This window comes from Musa acuminata, chromosome BXJ2-11, assembly GCF_036884655.1.
Source record: "Musa acuminata AAA Group cultivar baxijiao chromosome BXJ2-11, Cavendish_Baxijiao_AAA, whole genome shotgun sequence".
NCBI lineage: Eukaryota > Viridiplantae > Streptophyta > Magnoliopsida > Zingiberales > Musaceae > Musa > Musa acuminata.
In genome coordinates, this window is record NC_088348.1 from 28,774,402 (window position 1) to 28,795,541 (window position 21,140).

A 21,140-nucleotide genomic window follows, 5' to 3' on the forward strand; every position below is an offset into this window, starting at 1 on the left:
TATGATGAGGATGTTTGTTGCTATTGTGGCTGCTCTTCTCCTTCAGTAGGTTTCTACATAACAACCATTGGAGCAAGGGGAGTCGGAATGTCGGGAGGAGCCCTCTGGTTAATGTGTGTCCTCTTTACGCGCCTATTGGCTTAATAGTGGTGATGGAGAAGTGGGGAGCATTTTTGCTCAACACGAGTGCTTGATGCCCCCCCCCCCCTTCTTTCGATGACTAGTCGGTAGGTTTCACTTTTGAGCTCTTCTTCTTAACGAGCTCTCAATGACTTACCTCCTTGAGCGACCACTTGTCTAGTCTTCTCAACTCGGTGGTGGGCAATGACATCTTTAATGATCCCTTGGATGTCCATATCTGCAAGGGAGGTGTGTGAAGTTAATGACTTCAGAAAGACATATTAGCAAAGTTATAAATGGATTACCTAGAGGCGTTGAGCTGAGTCCTACTGTAACGAGCCATTGTCGCCCTTCTGAAGGATGTTGGTGGAGTCCAATAAGGCTAGAGATAATCTCCTAAATTGCTTTTTCTTTTGACCCGTGCAATCTTGAGGCCACATTGAAAAATTTTCTAAGTGGACCAACTTACGTCAATCAACCACTCGTTGCTGGAAAGAATAAAAAATATCTCCTCTTCCAACAATTAATATTAGGGTAATATGAAATCTTTCACATTTTAGCGTCATGAATTTGATGTTATATGAGTGAGAGAGAACTTCTAGAAGTTGAGAGCCTTTAAAACAAACACACAAAAAAAAGATAAAGGGGAAATAAAGTCCCACCACTCGATCGAGCAGGCAGCAGCTCATACATGATAGATCTCCCAAAGAAACTCCAAGTTAGAGACCTCTAAAATCGAGTCACACTTTACAATGGGTTTCCATTGCTAGTCCTCGTTAGCACGACTGACTCGACTCCTGAAAGCGCCACTACAAACAGCAAGAGCGATGACGGGATCGGTGTTCCTCACGTCTCGCCGCACCATGTGGTAGCCACGCCACCACTCATACAGCTCCCTTCCAACGTCACATCCTTGTCGCCGAACAAGATGGGACTATGCGAGCAGCACGGCCTGCAAGAGAACCTTCTTCGCCATTAGTGCACCTCTTGTCATCAAGAAGCTCGATATTAGTGTGCGTGTCATGAGTTGGAAACGTTCCTGCCTTCACTGTCATTGTTCCTGCCTTCACTATATGTAAATCATCCACAATGTCATTGTTCCTGCCTTCACTATATGTAAGATCTGCAACACATTCTAGTCATTTACATCATCACAAGATCCACAACACACCATATAAGTTCACAGAATTATAATCAAAGAACATTTCTACTAAAGCACATAAAGGGATCCATCATAGCATGTGATTCACAGAAGAGACATCCAAGGAAACATTTCTACTACTTGGCAGCATCCAAAGATCTAACACACCATATAACTAAGAGAGATAACAGAAAAAAGAAAATTTTCTACTAGTAAGCAGCATCCAACAATCCAACAGACCATATAAATTCATAGAAGAGACATTCAAGGAAACAAATCTACTATTAAGCAGCATCCAAGGATCCAAGAAAGCATATAAGATCATAAAATAGAAGATTAGTTGTTACTGGAACTTCAAATACATGGAAAATTTATAGCCAAAAATTTTTAGGCATGATAATATCAGCCCAGTTGATCGAATTTCTGTATCCTCGAAGTTCAAGCTTCTTCCTGTAATAAGATAACAAGAGTTGCAAAAATATCCTGTCCATGTGGGATGCTTCTGCTGGTGCCGAAAAACCATCACATCTGATGGGCATCAACCTTCACTGATGAGACATCAACCACATCAAACCAGGACAATTAATTTAAAAGAGGAACCTCCACCACATGAAGAGAATCCACACCCACCTTTTTTAGGCATCAGCCATACCTGATGAGGAATCAATCATAGTCAACCAGGATGATTCATATAAAACAGAAACATCCACTATCCACACCTATCTTTTGTAGGCACAATTCATTTTTGAGTTCAGAGAACAAAAAAAGAAGAAAAAAGAGTGCACCTTTATTCTTTCTCCACTGAACTGATGTCTGAGAAATCTATCTACAATTCCACTGAACTGAGCTCCAGTAGACAAGTGAAAGATGTTCCACATTTATACCACCAACAAATGGACTTAAATAACAGAATTTGATGCGCTCTACTAGAAACATTAAAAAGTAAGCTCTCCCTCTACGAGCCTCCCATCAATGCCAAATATAAGGGTCCAATATAAGCAATCTTATCCCTACATGTGAAATACTATTAAAAAGACAACAATTAAATCACAAAATTTAGTTGAATGATTCTTCAAATATTTTTCCATCCTCAAACTACTTCATGATCAACAAATAATTAATGAAATGACTTTTCCCGAATGAGTCATGACTAAAGATTAATAAGTTCAAACTTATGGCTTTGTGAATGGCACGTACAAAACAAGCTACCATGCGGTGTAGTAGACACCTTTCTTTATCAGTGTATCTAGGTGATACAAACGAAAGTTTGTCAGGATGTTCTTTTCTGCTAACTTTAGTCTGACATCAACATCAAAAGAGAAATTATCTAGGGATATAGTTTTCCTGCTATCGATCAATCTTCTTAAGAAAAACAGTGTTGTTGTATTTCTAGCTTTTTGAAATAGTTCTGGTTAACAAATAGCATGATTTGAAACAACCAAATACAACTACCATAATTCTGGGAAATGTATATACAAAGAAGGAAAAAGGGAAAACAGAAATGAAAGTGTAGAAATATAGAGATCAAGAATAACTGAAGTTACGGTTCATATGTAGAGAAGAGAATATCTAATAATGTGGACAGTGAGTATTTAAACTTTATGAACTTTTTAGTCAGAAAATTACAATGGTAAGCTTACAAATCAACCTTCCCTAAAATTGATCCACCTATTCTAATGTCGGCCGGGATGCTTGCACTCACAAACAAGATTGTGATTTCTTCTAATTCATTCATGCAATATGATCTCCAGTTCTCCACTGTTGACATTCTGTGTGCCAAAGAAAAAAGAGACAAGATCTTTGTGTGTTTTCTTGTAGATTTATATGTAAGAATTACTTACTGAAAACTAGAGGATCATACATAAAGCAGTATCCAGATGGCTCACCCACAGTACAGAAGAGCCAGAATTTTATTTATGAAGATGCCAATCTCTGACATCCATTTCTTAGTAACTATACGGAGTACTTTCAGGCCGAATTGATCATCATAAGGTGTTTGCGCTTGATGTAGTCTCCAGATTCCATGTCGACATTCTCCTCATAGGTGGTCTCAGACACACGATAGGTGGCTGGTCGGAAACTATCCTCTACTTCACAGGCCTCTTTGTGCTTGTATACTTGGTGAGTGTTTGTGAGGAGAGGTCTTTCAGACGTAGCCTTCTCCAACGAAGAGACATAGGCGTAGTAGTCTCCCCCTGAGGAGATCCTTGCCTCATGGAACTCCACATGGCTTTGCTGTGGGTGGTGGTGGTGCTGGTGGTGGTGGTGGTGGTGGCTCCCGAATGACATTTTTGCTACAGACCTTAATATGCTAGGAGGCTTGATGTTTGTTTGGCTCATGGCTCTTCCTTTTATATTCAAATTATGAAAAGAACTTATTCTCAAAGGATAAGAACACACTTTATACCAGTTCCTGCCATCATATCAGGCATCAAATAATAGCAAAAGGAACATGTATTATGGTCCCAAGCATTTCAGTTTTACTCTTAGGAACAGAAAAGAAATTCTTGAACTTCCGAACAATTTAACAGGGGAGTCTCAGTGAACAGATATTCATTCTTTTCATTTACCTAACAGATAAAAATAGAAAATACAACTGCTGATCATTTAGTCAAGACAAAAAAATAAATAAATAAATCATTCTTGCATGAGATCACAGGTTCTTGCATGCCTAGTGTTTTCAGGCTCTTGCTGATTGAAGGGGAAAAAAGAATTTTTAGATGACTCTAGCATGAGAGGGTTGATGTTTTCTCCACGAAAAAGTTATGTATGTTTCTTTTATCTTCAAGGATCCAGACACATCCATATAAAAACGTTTATAAATAATAAAAAGGATAATTTTCAACTATTCTCATGCAAAAGCTTGTTATAAGTATTAAAACAAGGGTCTAAAGCTTCAATAACTTGAATAACAAGAATTGTTATTTATGACATTCCTGGTTCTATCAGGTTGTTGATGAAAAAAGAATCTTGAGAGCTCAAGACCAGATATGATAAAAGATGAGAATGTCAATTCAACTGAAGCAAATTGTGGGGTAACAGTACAACTGTACAAGAATATTTAAGGAATACAATCAAGTTCAGTGTAGAGAGATCATCGATGACAGACAATCCAACAGCTAGTCAACAGCTAGTTGGCTCAAATTACAGAAAAACAGCATGGCTTCAGATGTCGATAAGCATCACTTGCATGAATTTCCAAGTGGTAAATTTCAGTTTGGAAGGTTTAGACTATGCTGAAAGGTCAACTGAAATAAATAAAAACACCACAATTTTGGGCTATTGGAGAAGATTTTAAAAGTGTGTTGTCAACTCTTCTTGATTGTTCTCCTTGATCAAGGACTGAAAGAGCAGACTGCTTCATGAGACGGAGTGAAAGGAGAAGTTCCTAAAGAAACTTAAGGAACTTTCAGAATAATTTAACTGTCTGATTGCTATATTTCAATAGACTATCACAGCGCCTCTCTGTGTGTGCAAACATAACTACTCTTAAAGAAGAGAGAAAAAGATCAAACAAGATCATATCATCATCAGTTGTTTGAACATCTGACATAAATAATATGCGACTCTTAAACCTGCAGAACACATAACAACATGTAGACACAATCACATACTTCTAAATACCAAAATAGTAAAAAGAGTGAACTATGAGATTGATGCAGTTTGATTTAAGGGGTTTGACTGAGCCAAGTCTATATGTTCAGGAAATTCATCATTATTCTTTTTTCGTATTGAGAGTTGCACGAGTTAAATATTGCCAATTTGTATGAAGTTATATATGAGATTTGCCTTGGGTCCATAAATACAATATAATTTGTTTATGAAATAAATGATATTTCTTTATACAGACTGCATTACACTTTGTGCATTTGCAGTTATACAGATTGTTGATGCCTAAGATACTGAGATCCTCATATTTTTAGAGAATAATGGTAATGTGAACACATGAAAACATATACTGTGCAAGTTCCATCAAACCGAATTCCAAACTGATAAAACTCTCTGCAGTCAGAAGGAACACAAGCATCTGCGAAAGCAAAGAAGTGATGTAACTTACTATCACCAAAATAGCTTAGTGGGGCTTCCAAACTTCCAAAGCATACTTAATTTGCACAGTACAAAAAACACAGTTAAAATATCTTACTGATAACAGAAAATGGAGAAACTCTCCTTGTAGCTAGAAACGCTGCAGACACTACTTTGGCACCCAAGTTAGGTGAAGCAAGCATGATTACTTGAGTATCTATATACAATGTACACGTACACCTTAGAACTTCTGCTTTCCAACTTGCCTCAGAAGAGTCACACAAATCAGATCATAATATCAGCAATCATGCCATAAATACCAGCATACTGTTGTTTATTATTTTTGAAAGAGACTCCTGTAAGTGCAATTCCAATCACCCATGTTCTCTTTTGCAATTTCCAGGTAGGAGATATTTGTACTTGTCAAAATTCTTAAGCAGATAAGCAGGAAGATGGACTGCAGAATACGTGTGAGGTATAGGCCCCAGCTTCCCTACAATCTCCTTAAATGTATACTCCTCCGGAAGCATGTCATAAAGGTCTGCTCCTCGGCATATGACATCCTGAATCCTTGATGGATTCAGATAATACGCAAATCTCACACGATCAACATGGCTGTATGCCTTCATCTTGAACACAAACTCGCTGATGTAGCGGAAGCAGAAGCTACAATGCCACCCCGAATCTGACAGTATGTCATCAGTCTGGCGGTAGTGGGCATATCTCGTCTTTCCAGCACGGTACCTATGAACCGAAGCCCTCCAGCTCTTGTTATCCAACAAGAACTCAAAAGAGTACAAGTAATTCCGCAGTCTGAGATGTAGCTTTTCTGGAATGTCATCGCACCACCTCAAGAGGTTAATCGTGTGGCCACTTGGGATCTCATCAACATCCGACATGATCAACAAATCATCATCACCAATTCCTGAAGCCCTGATGAGATGATCCAATGCCACTCTCTGGTAGGACTCCTCAACAAAAGGGTTCTCCCCCTTGACGAACCTCCCACCGACAGTCCCGTAATTGAGCCGTGGCTCCACAAACTCAAATTGACCCCGGTTCTCAGCAAAGAAGAAGGGCTTTTGCAGGCCAGTGAAGGTAGAATTAGACTCGAGGAGCACGAATTCCGAAACATAAGGGTACAATTCGTGCCAGCGGATGGCAAGGATGTCCAATTCATTGCTGAAGAGCACCGCATCGAACACGCGGCGGGGAACATCGCGGACTCCCCAGCCATGGAGCTTGCAGAGGTTCTCCATGGAGACATTCTCGTCATAGTAGTGGGGGATATCCTTGAACGGCCTCGGAGGGGATTCCCAGAGAGGGCGAAGGAAGTAGGTGATCTTTTGGCCATGCAAGTAGATGCCGACAACAAAGGTCGGGACGACCAAGAAGAGAAGGACTACGGCTCCGAAATTAGAATCCCGGGGGGCGCACCGGAGCTTTGACATGGTCCGTATTACTCTGCTTACCTGCCCTCATACACAACGACAACGATCACGAGTATGAGGCTCTCTTAGGCAATTCAACAAACACCTCATGGAAAAGACGAAAATTCTCGGAAAAATTAGAGCAATCAGGATCGAGAAGCACCAAATCCAAACGCCGAATTCGAGAAGCGAGGAGCATAGGAGGAACGAGAAAAGGATCATCACCTGAGTGCAGTATTCGTCGCTGGTATCATCCGACTTCTTCGAATCGTAATCTAAAACTTCGAGCATCGCGCAAAGGGCTCCAATTTACGTTTATTATTATCATTATTATTATTTTATGGGATTTTCACATATTTATCATCTCAAACTCGAAATTACTTTGTAACCCTTTACAAAATCTTAAATTGTAAACGATATTAGTATTATTTAAATCTTATATATATATATATATATATATATATATGTGGAGGAATAAATATGAAAATTATTTTTTAAAGGGATATACATGTAATTTGACCATATAGTTTTATTTAGAATGAGAGAGGGAAACGAACGGACACCGATCGGTCTTCAAACCGGATGAGTCGCGTGTCGGTTGAGCTCTCGCGCCGATTTATTGGTTTTAATTCTCGGGTCAGATCCAATATGACAACATTATAATGAAAAAGAAATAGTAAATTATATACTATCCACATGTGATTTTAGTCTATTATCACAAAATAATTATTTATATTTATAATTACTACCATATATGTCAAAATCATAGTGTGTCAACACACACACACAAAAAAAAAAACCAGATTATTAATTGTTTATCATAATTTTAAAGAATCACAGAAGACTAAATCAATGTATTATAGAAGCTCTGCTAAACTTGTTCTACTTGCAGTGCAGAGACTGACATAGGGATTCTTTCTTGGTCTCTCAGTATAAGCATCCTTCATTTACTGTGGTGGATGCATCATCCCCCTCTGAACAGCACTACTTCATGTGGGTCACATCAATCAATATCCACAGAGTAAAGCAACCAACATGAAAAGGATTTTGTTAAAGGAAGATGTGTACTCCACAGGAACGCAGATCAGACATGTTCTCAATGTGATTTCACACGTCTTTCTTTCTTGCAATTCTCTACTTCTTATCTATGCGTCAGCTTCCTTCCATCTCCAGAAAAATGATAGCAGCATGCAATGAAACCAAGCAGAGAAACATCAGGAGAGGATTCACTCTGTCAAAACATAAGCTTGGCAGCAGGAAGCCGATGGATTAATTCTTCGATCTCCTGAAGAACTGGGAAAAGTCGAACCATGTATGTGTCAGCTGCATAATTTAATAGTACAAGCCACTGCTTGGGCCCAATACTTGAGCCTTGCTTTTACTGCATCCGGATCATCCCCTGGTATCAACAGAAGAGGAAATTGAATCAGAGATCATGGGATGGCAACTACAACAGATTCACCAAATAATTTTATGATCACATATATCTTTTCCAAGAAACAGGAAGCAATCAAATTCCCCCATTTACTGGATTTGTAAACACAAAGAGACCACTCGTGATTGGTTGAATTGTGTTGGGGATAAAAATTGGTCCTTTTTTTCTAGTCTTCGTGGACATATGAAGCAATATTAGGAATGATTTATCCGGATGAACACAAATAAGGGTTGCTTGGAGGAGGAACAACAAAGATGGGACCTTTTGGCTCATTTGTAGAACGCCAAAAACGAATCTTTGGCACAATTAGCAAAGGGGAGGACCCAAGAAAGAAGTTTTACCAGGGCCGGAGATCCTCCAGTTGGCGATGGGAGGAGAAGGAGGCGGCGCGCTCAGATCCATGGACTCGGCAGAGGAGGAGCGATCCTGCTGTTGCTGTTGCTCGTCCAAGAACCTCTGGCTCATGGAGTAGCAGAGCTCTAACGCAGGGAGCGTGTCGCAGAGCTCGGGGATCTCCTCGTAGCTGAAACCGAATCCGAGGTCGAGGCACCCTTTGAGCTCATCCAGGTCCTCATCCGTCAAGCTCTTCGTCCTCGCGACGCCGCCGGTTCCCTCCTCTCCGCCGTCCGCCCCGTCCACGTATCCCTCGAGCGTCACCCCGCCGCACTTCCGCGGCCATACCTCCTCCTCCTCCTCCTCCTCCTCCGCTTCCACCGCCAGAGACAGCGTCTCCTTCATCTCCTCCTCCCTCATCGAAGGAAGGGAATCGGTTTCCATGGAATAGCTTCCCATCTCTGTGTCTCTGTGGCCGCGGTGTCTGGGCTTTAAATGGGTTCCTCTGATGATGATGATGATGATGGGAAACAGACGGCATGTGATGCCGTTCGAAACACGAGAGGCAACCTGGACGATCAATATCTACTCTCTTTTCTCTCGTACCGTACAAACTTACTTGTATTTTTATTGGATACTTTTGTGTAGGACCCACTTAAATCACCAAATTAAGCCGATGGAGTCGGGAAGACAGGTAACTCCGTCGGGCTTTTGCAGCTCAATCCAACCTGGGTTTCGCGTTGGGTTTGCTGCCTCCGAGTGCACCAGTGGGAACGAGACGCATGGCTTTCAGCCCACGCGACAGCTTGTGGTGGAGCGGCGCCGCTTTTTGGGGCCCACCCTCGTTCCGTCCACACACGTCTTTTTCTTCTTTTTCTCTTTCTTTTTTTTTGAGAAAAACCCAGGCTTAAAAAAATATAATATATAGTCAATAAAATACAGATAAATCAGTTCATATATATATATATATACTCTTCCTTCTTTTCATGAAAATAGAAAAACTGTCCCTTATTTTCGTGTTAATACAAACCACACAGCCATTCTTCTATCTCCAAACACTTCGGGATACCCATCAGCACTCATCTTTCTTGACAAAGATTGCTGAAAAGTGATTCATTTCAGTAACAATGATTTGGACAACCAGCTTTAAACTAGTGGTTGAGGAACATCACAGAAAGGGGCTGTCTTGAATCTGTCTATGGCAGGAAACTGAAGCTGATTTGCCAATCCTCCCCTTGGAGATGTTTAGAGCTAAAACAGTTGACACACGTAATCTCAGTCATTCTCAAGACACTAAAAACACTATTTATATTTTTTTTATCCTACCTTGTGCTTTCAAGCAAGTGAAGGATGATCAAAGGGGGCAAATTTCAGCATCCAAACAACAACTCATGTATATTGCTGTGAACAAAAGTTTAAATGAACTGCAAGCTGCATTGGATCACTAACTAGCTTTTGGTCAGGAGAGATGAGCTGTTTTAGTACCAAGAGGGATATTAAACTCACATTGTGAGCAGCAGACTACATTATCTAAAGTTAGTCTAATGATCAAACAAGCAGCCACATGATTCCCTCGATTGATGATAATTATTACTAAGGCAAGTGATCATTAGAGCTAAGTGATGAGAAGCTTGATGTTAGTTAGAGCTAAGTGATGATTATTTCCCCAAATCATCATCACCAACAGGGATAAGCAATTGGTGTTTCTGACTATTGATGACTTGATAGTTCCAAATGCAGGTAGAGATCATTTAGGAAGGCAGAGTTTAGTGCACCATAAATAAATCTACTCATGATATATTTCTACATTTGATATCCATGACCTTGCACTGGGCCATACATCCAACTAACCTACTAAGCTGCAAGCTGCAAAAGGATCTACCTACCTGTCCATACTCATTGTGTGTCCATTATTATGCTAAAAAAAGACAAACCAGAAACCATAATTTTTTCTTTTTTCTTTTTTCTCTGTCACAACCACAATAATTGGATCTACAAGACTTTTAACAGATAAAGGACAAAGAAGAAGAAGAAGAAGAAGAAAGAAAAGATTTCCTGTTCTTTAATGATCATGTGGCTCAGGAGAAACAGAAGATTCAGCAATCCATATGAATTGTTCTTCTCATGAGTACCCGACTCCCAACTCCTGTCCTTGGAAAATGTGACATGTGGGCCTTTCTTTTAGTCCACTCCATTTCTTTATCTTATGATGTTGATGCTAGAACTGCAGTTGCGACCATTAATTGGCAGTCCAATATTCTAATCCATACAACTCAGCCAGGTCAATCCAATCAAACTATTGCTCATTTGTTTCGCTAGAAGGATCCACTTGCGTTTTTCTTTTCCAACCTCCCCCTGGCTTCGAGTGCAGCTGGCAGCCGATCAATGATGAGGCATTAGCTGTGACAAGTCAAAGGCAGACAGAACATAAAGCCATGAGGTGGACTGATCGACATTTCTCCTGCAAGTTCATGTAGATAAACAACCAAAACAAACAAACAATGTGGTACATGAGCAAGAGAAGATAAGTGAAGGAAGCAGCTGACTTTGGCGAGGTGTGACGATCATATAGGCTTGGATGATGCCAACGAGATGCTTTTGGGGATCATCAAGTGCGTCTGAATGAAAGAAGAATTGCACACTCTTAATTTTGTAGAAAATAACTTCAATTTGAGATGGTCGGCCAGTTGTGTGTTTTACTTATTACTTGGTTTTGGGGTTCCCATACATGCCTTTGGCAGTTTATGATTAATAATGAGGGACATGCATTCAGAAATCAGAACTATTACTGATCTTGCAGTAATTTTAATTTTATAAAAGTTCGGTATAATGGAAAGCATGCAATATCTACCCATTATAATGTTATCCATTCTCCTAAGAAATTCTTACCATTGTCATGAGTACTATTTTTCAATAACTCCATCATAAATGCTTTTTTTTTTCCTCTAACTCTCCATGATAATAAGTATGCATGAATAAGATATGAAATTTAATTAAATATGGATATTGAGAAATCAGTTTATAAAGGATAGACTTGTTTGAGAAACTATTATATTTATTGCACATTGCCTAAGTATGAGCTCAACAAGTTATCAAAAAGATTCCAGTTCATCCAACCTGAGTTGATGAAATTGATGAAACATGCTTAACCAAATAACACACAGAAAAAAATAGAAAGAAGAAAATAAAGTGGTGAATTGAGTTTAGATTGAACTGTGATATATCATAATCTTTTTATGAAAGCTTGTTTATTATCTTGATACAACATATCTAAGATGAAAATTCTTCTTAAATTTTAGCAACAGAAACACTTACAAAATGGATTCACTCCATGCCTGTAAATGCAGGTGAAATATAATGCTCATCTCCTAGAAGTTAGCTGTTACATCAATTTCAAACTTCGATAAGTCAGAGTTGGCAATATAAAAAGTAATCTGCCTAGAAATTAGCTGTTAAATCATTTTCAAAGTTTATCATAAGCCAGAGCTTGCAACCAAGTAGCATGTTTCAAGATTGAGGTTAGGGGAAGCTAGTAGTTCATATGAAGTTACTACAAAAATATAATGGATTTAGCTACTGATAACCATACACAATCAAGGAGAGCACAGACAACACAATTTATTACCATGTAAACTTTTTTTTTCCAATGTATTCAGCAGTAATATAGCAACTCAATGGCCTGGCAACAACAACATAAATTTTGAGCCAAAAATTTTCCAATCAGTATAAAAGACTAATAGTACACATACCTAAATTAAATTAACTAAACATGATTGTAAACAGTGTCACATGATCAAACCTTGGGCTCAACCACCATCCATGTTTTGACTCAAATGATCCACCAATCAACAACTATAGCAATAATGTGTTTGATAACATGATAAGCAATAATATCTTGTTGGATCTAATTATTAGACTTCAATCATGGATACATATTTTCAGATTCAAACCCGAATACTATAAGATAATGCATACAAGTTCAAGATGCAAAGCTGACCCCATAGCTAAATGGATTAATTTTGGCATTCTTATCATAAAACAAGGTCAGATTTTGTTCAGGTTTTGTTGGCACTAAGACTGCCATGATAAAAGCTTAATATCCCACAGGAATGCCCCAAATTAGTATTCTTATGCTGGACATTTAACTCATATCCCTGTAATTAAGAAAAATAATAGTTCTATTATTAAAAACTAAATATATAGCATACATATATGTTTATCTAATTATGCAAAGTACTCAGATCTTTAGCACAGAGATATATCTCAAACATCTCTATCCCTAAACAAGGGCACTAGAATTAGATTATATGGATGACAGAGTGAGGTCCAACCTCCTTGCCATGTACATTAAGTTCATTCACCTTCGACAAATGCATATAACAATGCAGTAACATGCATGCCAAGGTTATGTTCAAACCCCTTTATCATCAAGATGTTATCTCACCTCAACTATCTCTGCCATTGAAAACATAGGCATAGTTTGATGTATTATGTGATATGGAATCCCAAGGGTCAATAAGCCATGCGAGAGAGGACTAATAATAGGTAAAAAGTATAAGTTTGAAAATTTTCTGTTGTAAAACAGGTCCTGAAACTTACACCTCCTTGGTTTCCTTGCCTGGTTAAGCAGTAGCTTCTCCTGTCAGTATATTTATAATCTACATAACAAGAAAAAAGAGTTGGCATTGATCAGATAATTAATTCACCCAAATATGGATAACTATTTCATTAGAACATCAACTATCATTAAGAATGAACATACAAGATATAAGTCTTGCTATGTTCTTGGAAAATGACACGCACGAATGTCTAGCAACATAAATACAAAGTTAATCTTAAGATGACTTGTTGCTTTTGCCTTCTGAAAACCAGAAACTTGAAAAGATAGATTGGAATTCCAGATGCTGTCTGTGAACCAACTCTAGAATCCAATGCTGTGATCATTTGATCCAGACGCTGTTGTAACAAATTCCAGAAGGAAAGACAAGTGCTCAAGAAAAGATGAATGCACAAACAATCCTAAATGGCCATTATCAGTCAACATTTTATCTTTACTTTCATTAGTTATAAATGACAATGAATCAGAATTGAACCATGTCAGTTATTACCTGATGACCTTTTCTAGTAGATGAAATTGTAGTAGCAATGAGTTGAGTTCTAAACTAAAGACATACAACAACAATAATAAAACCGTAAGTCCCCACTATTTGGGAGCGTACTTGGATTTTTTGTCATCATTGAGAGCTGAAATCGATTAATATCCATGTTTATGAGATTTGACATAATTTTATGCTAGTTGTCAGTGACTTAACATAACCCTCTACCTTTTTCAACCAAAGATAGCCTTATCCTAGAACAATATTCTAACTCTATTCCTTTAGTTCTAAGCTAAAGGCATGAATTCAGAAACAGAGAGAGAATACTACTCTAGGTTCAGACTATCTCTGGATAGTTTTGCGCTAGTTGTCAGTGACCTAATGCAACCCTCCACCTTTTTCATCCAAAGATAGTCTTAGCCTATAACAGTATTCTAACTCTGTTCCTTTAGTTCTAAACTAAAGGTATGAATTGAGAAATAGAGAGAGAGAATACTGTTCTAGGTTCAGACTATCTCTGGATATGAAATACAATTTGAGCAAATTCAGTATAAAATCGCAGGTTTGTTGCAATATATGTTCAAAGCAATAGGCAGAACTTCTGTCACTTCTATAGCAAGAAGAAGTAAAAGATATGACAAGAAGCAAAGAAAACCAAAAAGGATCTGCAAAGCTATTCATTGATAGTAGGACCCAAGGCACAAAAGTTTTTTTCATTGCATCAAAGGACCTAATATCTTTGTCCAATCCCACATATTGAAATTTAAATAATATTTCTAATATTGAATACTAATTAAGAGTTTTCAATATCTATCATAAGATTGGATATTGGATAACACTTCAAAATTTTCAATAAGTCTTCAATTAGGGAAGACCCCAATTATGACAAGGTATAGATCGAAAGCCCATATTGAGAGAGAGAGAGAGAGAGAGAGAGAGAGAGAGAGAGAGAATTCTAGTTAAGTTTACAGCATTTATTAAATGAAATTATTTAATGTAATTCCAAGAAATGAAAAAGCTTCTGCAGAGTGATTTTCAATATCTGTATATCCGTGTCAAAAGAATAAATCTTTAAAAGGAGAAGACTGGACCTTAGGAACCAGCCATGTGGAACACCTATGTATAACGACATCGTACATAGTTTCCTTTGCTGAACTTCTGATTCTTTTTTAATCCATGATAGTGTCATTTATAACATGAAATGCTGCCTCTTAACATGGAGTTCCTCGGGCAACTCTATGCTGTTAGGTCTCTTGGAAGTATTGTATGAGGAGGCCCGGACTCTAGAGCATCTGCATATTAAGACACATGGTTAATGCTGAACTGTCATATAGAATATAAATTGAACTTAAGCTTTGATCAAACAAAAGTTACTCTAAGGTTTCCTTTCCCTTCACTGGAGTGCTCTGGCCCTGCATCACAAGGCATAGTATATCTGGTAATCTGACACGGAGGAAGGATCAGTTATTTCTTCATACAAAATAATATATAGAGCAAATTATAAATCCCTCCAGTTTTTAGGTTACAAAAGAAAAGTATAACCCCATGCCGTTCCAGGAAACAGCATGGACTTCTAGACAAACAGAGAGTCCTTTCAGCTTTAGATAAATAGGCAAATAGGATGAATGCTCATTAAGTAACAGAAAGAAAAAAGCATGTTGGTATAGTTATTGGGCATTCATGGCATGTAACTTAACAAGCCTATTCAATCCATGTCAATTTATCTGGCAATAGCTGGTCCTGCCTAGGAAGAGACACTTCTTACATATTGTTTGACAAAAATAATTTTGGGGACATTATATAGTTCTTTGGTGAAAGCTTGTCTGAGACAATGGTTGATCAAACAAAGCTCATAGTTCTCCAGAAAAGTATAATAGCTTTTATACAATATGGCGACAAACTTCCTTTTAGAACCAAACATCCTAAGAGTTACATATTTACTGCTAGAAATGAGCAGGTACCGATTCATCTTGAAACACCGGCATTGGTTCCTTGGGAACCAAAGTTCCATAATTACTACATGCTTGCTGATAGAAAAGACCATTTGCTGCTCTCATCTCTGATTGTGCATCAGCCATTGGACCATCTAGTAACCTCTGTCCAGTAAGTTGACAATAATTTGACAGCCCTCCATGTGAACACACATTATCTGGCAGCTCATTCGTGCAACATATAAATGAGCCTTCACAAGTTCCAGTATGATTTCTAAGATGACCAGAATGGTAAGTGTCCACACTATCTTGCATATCCTTAAACATAGGAAGGTTATTTTTATCGGGAACATCATTCAGTGTGTTGCATAAAGCCTTAACTTCAACATCAACAAAATCGACACATGCAGTCTTAGGAGTGGAGCCATCATTTGTCACAGGATAAATGCCATCATCATCCTCGTTAGTAATAGATCTCATAGAAGCATTAGGTGGCGATGCATTGCCCTTAAGCATCGTAAAGGAAGCATCAAAAGAGTCTTGAGTTAACAACATCCCTTCTCGGGCGCAAGGTGCAGTATCAAACGCCAGGTGGTTTTGTGCAGAGTAAGCTGCACAGGAAGATGAAACCACTTGATTCTCCTCCAAACATACTGATAAACAAACAGGAACACTGCCTGATGTCAAAATAGAAAATCCAGATGTCACTACAGTTGTATTGGGTGGATATGCCTCAGAATTACAATTTTCACTGACAACTGAACTTGAGGATGAATTAGTACAGCCAGTGTTCTGCTCAACTTCAATGCCTTGAAGGTCCATCCCAGTGTCATCAATTGGCAATATTTTAATATGATTGTCAACTTCTGGAGAATCACTGATATCTTTCGACAGAGTCCTTGTCTCATGTTTTGCATTCTGATGGACACACATTTCGTCCTTCATGCTATTGATCCATCCTAATGGACCAGAATTTAAATCAACATATAAATTAATTCCCCCTTCTGACATCACAAAGAATTGAAGGGTAGGGGTTCTTGTAGAAATTTCATCAGAAGATACAAACCCACTTTCCATGGAGTATTCATGAAGTTTATAAAGTTCACATGGCATAGGAACTGTATTACGAGTTTTAGTGTCTCTAATAGCATCATGGATCTGTTTCTGCTCTTCATTTCTTGGTCTCACCAAATTTTCAAATTCACTTCTAATATTCGTTTTCTTGCACTCCAGACCAAGAATTTGGGTTGTTCTAGTCTCTTTCATATCAGCAGCAACACAGCTTTTTACTCCCTTGTTACAATGCTCAAAAGTAGAATAACCAATACTTTCAGTACCATTACTATTAGCAGGCCATGATGGACATAAAGCATTTGTAACAGTCTGTGGCAGCAACAAAAAACATAAATCTTCATGGAAAAGTCATTAACTGAGCAAACAAAATGTCCTAAATGAAATTACATGAAAAGAACCTAGTGTGAACTAAGAAGTACAAGCAATCAAATACAATTATCTATACCTTTCCTGAAGTTGGATTGACCATGTGGTCAATAACATCTATTTGATTACCAGTATGATAGAATGGTCGTTCATCACCTCGAATTTCATTAAAACCTGAAGACAGTCCATGTGTATCAACCTTGGAAGAATTAGCTTTTGGTTCGGATACAAGTGATTTTCTAGAAGATCCATCCATCGAATTAATTGAATTCTCCAACAAAGCTGCTGAACTGGCATTTCTTTTCTGCAAAAACCATAAGAAAAGTATTTAATAAATTCAAACTAAACTGCTACCGAGTGTACACGTATATCGGGGAACGTTATTAACTCTTTAATAATCCACCTTAAACAGTGATACCAGTGAGTCGGCTAGTTGAGCATGGCTTCTATTTGCAGGAAGATCATGCTGTTTACACAATTTTTGGAGCTCCTTTCTAGACATTGTGAGATAGAAGTCCAAGTTATTCTGGTAATCCATCATCTCAACCTTCCACGCTCAACAGCTAATCCCCAATAATCATGCTATTTTGTCCACTAAGTAAAAAGAAAGAGAAAATTAAAGAAGTTGCAATATTTCTAGAATACAGCTGTAACTGCATACCAAAACAAGAAAAACAAAAGCATTAAATTGACCACATATTCTAGAGGAAGTGGAGGAGAGAAGAACAAGCAAGGTGGTTTCTCATAGATAAATTGCAAGAGAAGTCAAAACAAAAACAAAATAGTATCAGTAATATTAACAATATTAGAAAGAAACAGAAAATGGGACACAGCAATGTAAACTCAAAAGCAGGAGAAAACAGACGTGAAAGAATACATATACTTAAATTTTCCACCGCCACACAAGATAATGATGAGTGTCAAAATAGCACAAAATTTCTGATCAGATAGTGATAAGAATTACCAGTGTTTGAGCAAGGTAACTAAGATAGAATGAACATAAATATAATCTGATCAGGAAAAGCCTACCACTATGACCAGGATGTGTGATGTGATCCACGGTGAAACTTTATGACATTTATTCTTTTGAGTGTGAGTTCGCCAAGTTTGATTGAGAAAGCTAAAAGATACTTGGAGCCTTAAGTGTCTTATTTTAGATGTTGGGTGCATATTGTATTCCGTAAGTTCTGAATTCAGAAACAGAAAGGGAAACACAGGTTGTTTCATTTCTCTTCTGTTGATGTTGGCTTTATGTAGAGAAAGAAATAGCAGGATTTTCAGACTTGTCACAGAATGTTGAGGAGGTTTTGGATAGGCCTGTTATGAGGTAAAATTACAATTTAACAATCTGTAATTGGCTGTTCCTGATTGTTCTTCATCCTTTTCCCCCTTCATTTTCTTCCTTTATTTTCTGTTTACTGCATTTTGTACAACATTTTCTCTTCTTTTGTGCATTTAAGATCTTTGAAGTGAGTTCTGGTAGGGATCTTCCCTTCAGCTTACCTATTTTGAAATGGGTTCTGGTAGGAATCTTCCCTTCAGCCCACAAATTTTGAAATAAGTTCTGGTAGGGATCTCCTTTCAGCTTTCCATAAGAAACCGTGAAGAGGGAAAAAAAATTCAACAAGCATCATTAGAAACAAACATAAAAGTGAGAGAACATCTTTGAATTAAAAATCATATTAGTTTTCTGCTTGATCAAATTGGCAAAAGAACTTAGTTTAGGCCCTCTAATCACTAAGAAACAAGTACTAACGAAGAAGCACAATGATTTTTGGACTAATAATTCTTATTGTAAACCAAATTGGAGTTTGCAAATCTAAAGTTCAAGAACATCCGAGCCTGACACATTTTATTCTCATGATCACATCGAGAGGTTTTTAAGTAATTTCAGGACACAACCAAATTGTTCTCGACATAGAGATGGACCGGCTGACCCCGACAATGATTCCACTGTACGTATCAGATTCATAAAGTGCAAGCAACAGCCCAAGAAAATACAATAGAATAGAGAACCTTCAAGTAATTGAACAAATTACTCAATTTGCAAGTACAATAAGCAAAAACGAATAATTGACAGCATCTTTAGGAATGAGAACGTGGGTCTTAGCATCACGATGAGGTTGTTCCTTTGCTGTAGAATCCAAAGCAGGCCTCCCTTCAAAATCCTCTTCGCGACCGAAACAACATAACCAGTCAGTTTCCTGGTAGTGTCACAATCACAACGAAAAAGAAACAAAGAGAACAAAAAAAAAATCCGAGTCCTTATGGTATCTTGCAATTGATCGCAGCTGTTTTCCCAATGGCAGCAACCTAAGAAGCCTAAAGGACTCAACTTGCCTGTGGAATCCAATATCGCGTATCGAGAAACAAATCAAAGCAACCAGTAACTAAAACAGAATCCAATAGAAATCAGACTGAAGCGCTAAGAATCGATCATCTCAACAGACCCTGATGAACATCAAAACCGGAACACACCAAAGATCGAACCAGACCTACAGAAGCGGGAAATCTGGGAAGCAGAAAAAGAGGACCGCGTAGGATTCGGTAGAGTAGAAAGCGGGTGAAGGTTGCGTCAGCATGGTACCTCGTCAACACCAGGAACGCCGGAGCTCCGGTCGACCGCTGAGCGTTCGCCGATGGACAAAATGATAAGCCGAGAGGGAGAGAGAGCACTCAATTTGGATTTGGGTTCGACTTCACCGCATCGAGAACGAAAATTAACGGGTCGGATTCCGGTAGCTTTAAAGTTTGATCCGGCCCGTTTGAAATCCCCCGTGTATGGCCCGTTTCCTGACGCATTTCCACTAAATCGGACTCCCTAAGAATAACGAGACTGCATACGGCCATTAAGGCTCATTAATATTATTATTTTTAATTAGACCGCTTAGCAATAGAATCTTTAAACTAGAAAATTTTATATTAGAATCTTTATCGTCATGAAAAATAAAATATTTAAGTTTATTTATCCTAATGACATCGATTTTATCAATAAAAATATAAAAAAAATTAAATAAATAGATAATTTTAATATTACAATTGGTAATGACAGACGATGTCGATGGTGATAGATAATTATACCGTTGGAGGCCTCGAGTAGTTACTATGAACGGACGAGGAGAGTAGTAATGAAAGATAAGGGCCACTTTGTATATATATTGATACCAATGTAGTGAGCGATCATTTTCACCGCTTTTCATCTGCATCGGTATTAACACGATTTGTTGAGTGATATTATTTTTCATCTATGTCAACACCAACATAGTTCTCGAGCGATGTCGTTCTATATCTACATCGACACCAACACAGATGTAGAGCGGCAAAAGAGTCGCCCGATAACTACATCAACATTAATACAAATGCAGAATGGCTCATCGTCTCTCATTGTTGTCAACGATAGTCACCTATAGCCCCCCAGTGGTATTGTCATCGGTCCACTAATGTCTCCGTCAATATTAACTGGAACGTTGAAATTATTTTTTACATATTATTTTTATATTTTTGTTGATAAAACTAACGATGTTAAAATAAATGGATCTAAATGTTTCACTTTTATAATTATAACTATAAGAATTTCAACATAAATTTTTTAAATATAAATATTAGAATACTAAGAAAGTCTAACTATGAGATTTAATATATAATTAGCCCTACCACATCGTCATAAACACTTGATAATGACTCTTGATACGTAACATGTCCCCATAGAAAGCGTCCACTCTCCACTTAGTCACATAATGTACTTTGTGTTATAACTCGAATCTTCGTGGGTCGTCGTTGGGCCGAGCTATCACTTCTTGCAATCTAAGAGACCGGGTAATAATTCATTTAGGTGATAATGAATGCATAATCTAAATCGAAGTCAGTAGTTTTTTAGCTTAGCTAAAGTGATCTCCTACTTGTTAGATCCATTAATGTGACCTAACAAAATGCAGACGCAACAACTACCTTCAATATATAAAACATCCTTTTACGTTCGTTAATGGAAACATAAAAGGTTTCGAAGTATCATTTATGGAGATGTAACCAATAAAAGCCATCTTAATGGAACATTAGATGATAATTACACATGGGAGAAAACTTGTAACATGCAAGTGGTTCGGCAGTACTTATTGAGCCAACCAAAGCCAACACACTATGATCATTCCATCTTACCCACTCCCTCTCTCTCGCTTATATTAATGGCTT

At 38.0% G+C, this 21,140-nt stretch overlaps 3 protein-coding genes and 1 long non-coding RNA gene across 13 annotated transcripts; all 4 read right to left on the bottom strand.

The window, feature by feature from the left end:
- Positions 1 to 618: 618 nt before the first annotated feature.
- On the bottom strand, positions 619 to 4,006 carry LOC135626892 (uncharacterized). The gene is made up of 2 exons (XR_010492493.1): positions 2,047 to 4,006; positions 619 to 1,913 (listed from the first exon to the last, which is right to left on the bottom strand). It is a non-coding gene; the product is annotated as an uncharacterized LOC135626892 (long non-coding RNA).
- Positions 4,007 to 5,340: 1,334 nt separating this feature from the next.
- LOC135626664 (uncharacterized) lies at positions 5,341 to 7,100 on the bottom strand. The gene is made up of 2 exons (XM_065132126.1): positions 6,943 to 7,100; positions 5,341 to 6,759 (listed from the first exon to the last, which is right to left on the bottom strand). Exons 1-2 carry the CDS (start codon positions 7,006 to 7,008, stop codon positions 5,662 to 5,664), a joined length of 1,164 nt encoding a protein of 387 aa, XP_064988198.1. The 5' UTR covers positions 7,009 to 7,100; the 3' UTR covers positions 5,341 to 5,661.
- Positions 7,101 to 7,739: 639 nt separating this feature from the next.
- LOC103972576 (uncharacterized) lies at positions 7,740 to 8,959 on the bottom strand. The gene is made up of 2 exons (XM_018820458.2): positions 8,494 to 8,959; positions 7,740 to 8,116 (listed from the first exon to the last, which is right to left on the bottom strand). The coding sequence occupies exons 1-2, from the start codon at positions 8,942 to 8,944 to the stop codon at positions 8,037 to 8,039; spliced, it is 531 nt and encodes a 176-aa protein (XP_018676003.2). The 5' UTR covers positions 8,945 to 8,959; the 3' UTR covers positions 7,740 to 8,036.
- A 1,464-nt stretch (positions 8,960 to 10,423) lies between these two features.
- LOC108951777 (uncharacterized) lies at positions 10,424 to 19,650 on the bottom strand. 10 transcript variants are annotated; one of them, XM_065132133.1, is made up of 10 exons: positions 19,540 to 19,650; positions 19,052 to 19,122; positions 17,356 to 17,546; positions 17,032 to 17,256; positions 15,543 to 16,895; positions 14,673 to 15,024; positions 13,085 to 13,143; positions 11,801 to 11,864; positions 11,032 to 11,103; positions 10,424 to 10,885 (listed from the first exon to the last, which is right to left on the bottom strand). In XM_065132133.1, exons 3-6 carry the CDS (start codon positions 17,491 to 17,493, stop codon positions 14,941 to 14,943), a joined length of 1,800 nt encoding a protein of 599 aa, XP_064988205.1. In that variant the 5' UTR covers positions 17,494 to 17,546; positions 19,052 to 19,122; positions 19,540 to 19,650; the 3' UTR covers positions 10,424 to 10,885; positions 11,032 to 11,103; positions 11,801 to 11,864; positions 13,085 to 13,143; positions 14,673 to 14,940. The 10 variants fall into 10 exon arrangements, with proteins under 10 accessions (XP_064988205.1, XP_064988204.1, XP_064988200.1 ...); XM_065132132.1 differs by having other exon boundaries at positions 18,992 to 19,122; XM_065132128.1 differs by having other exon boundaries at positions 18,456 to 19,122.
- Positions 19,651 to 21,140: the final 1,490 nt, after the last annotated feature.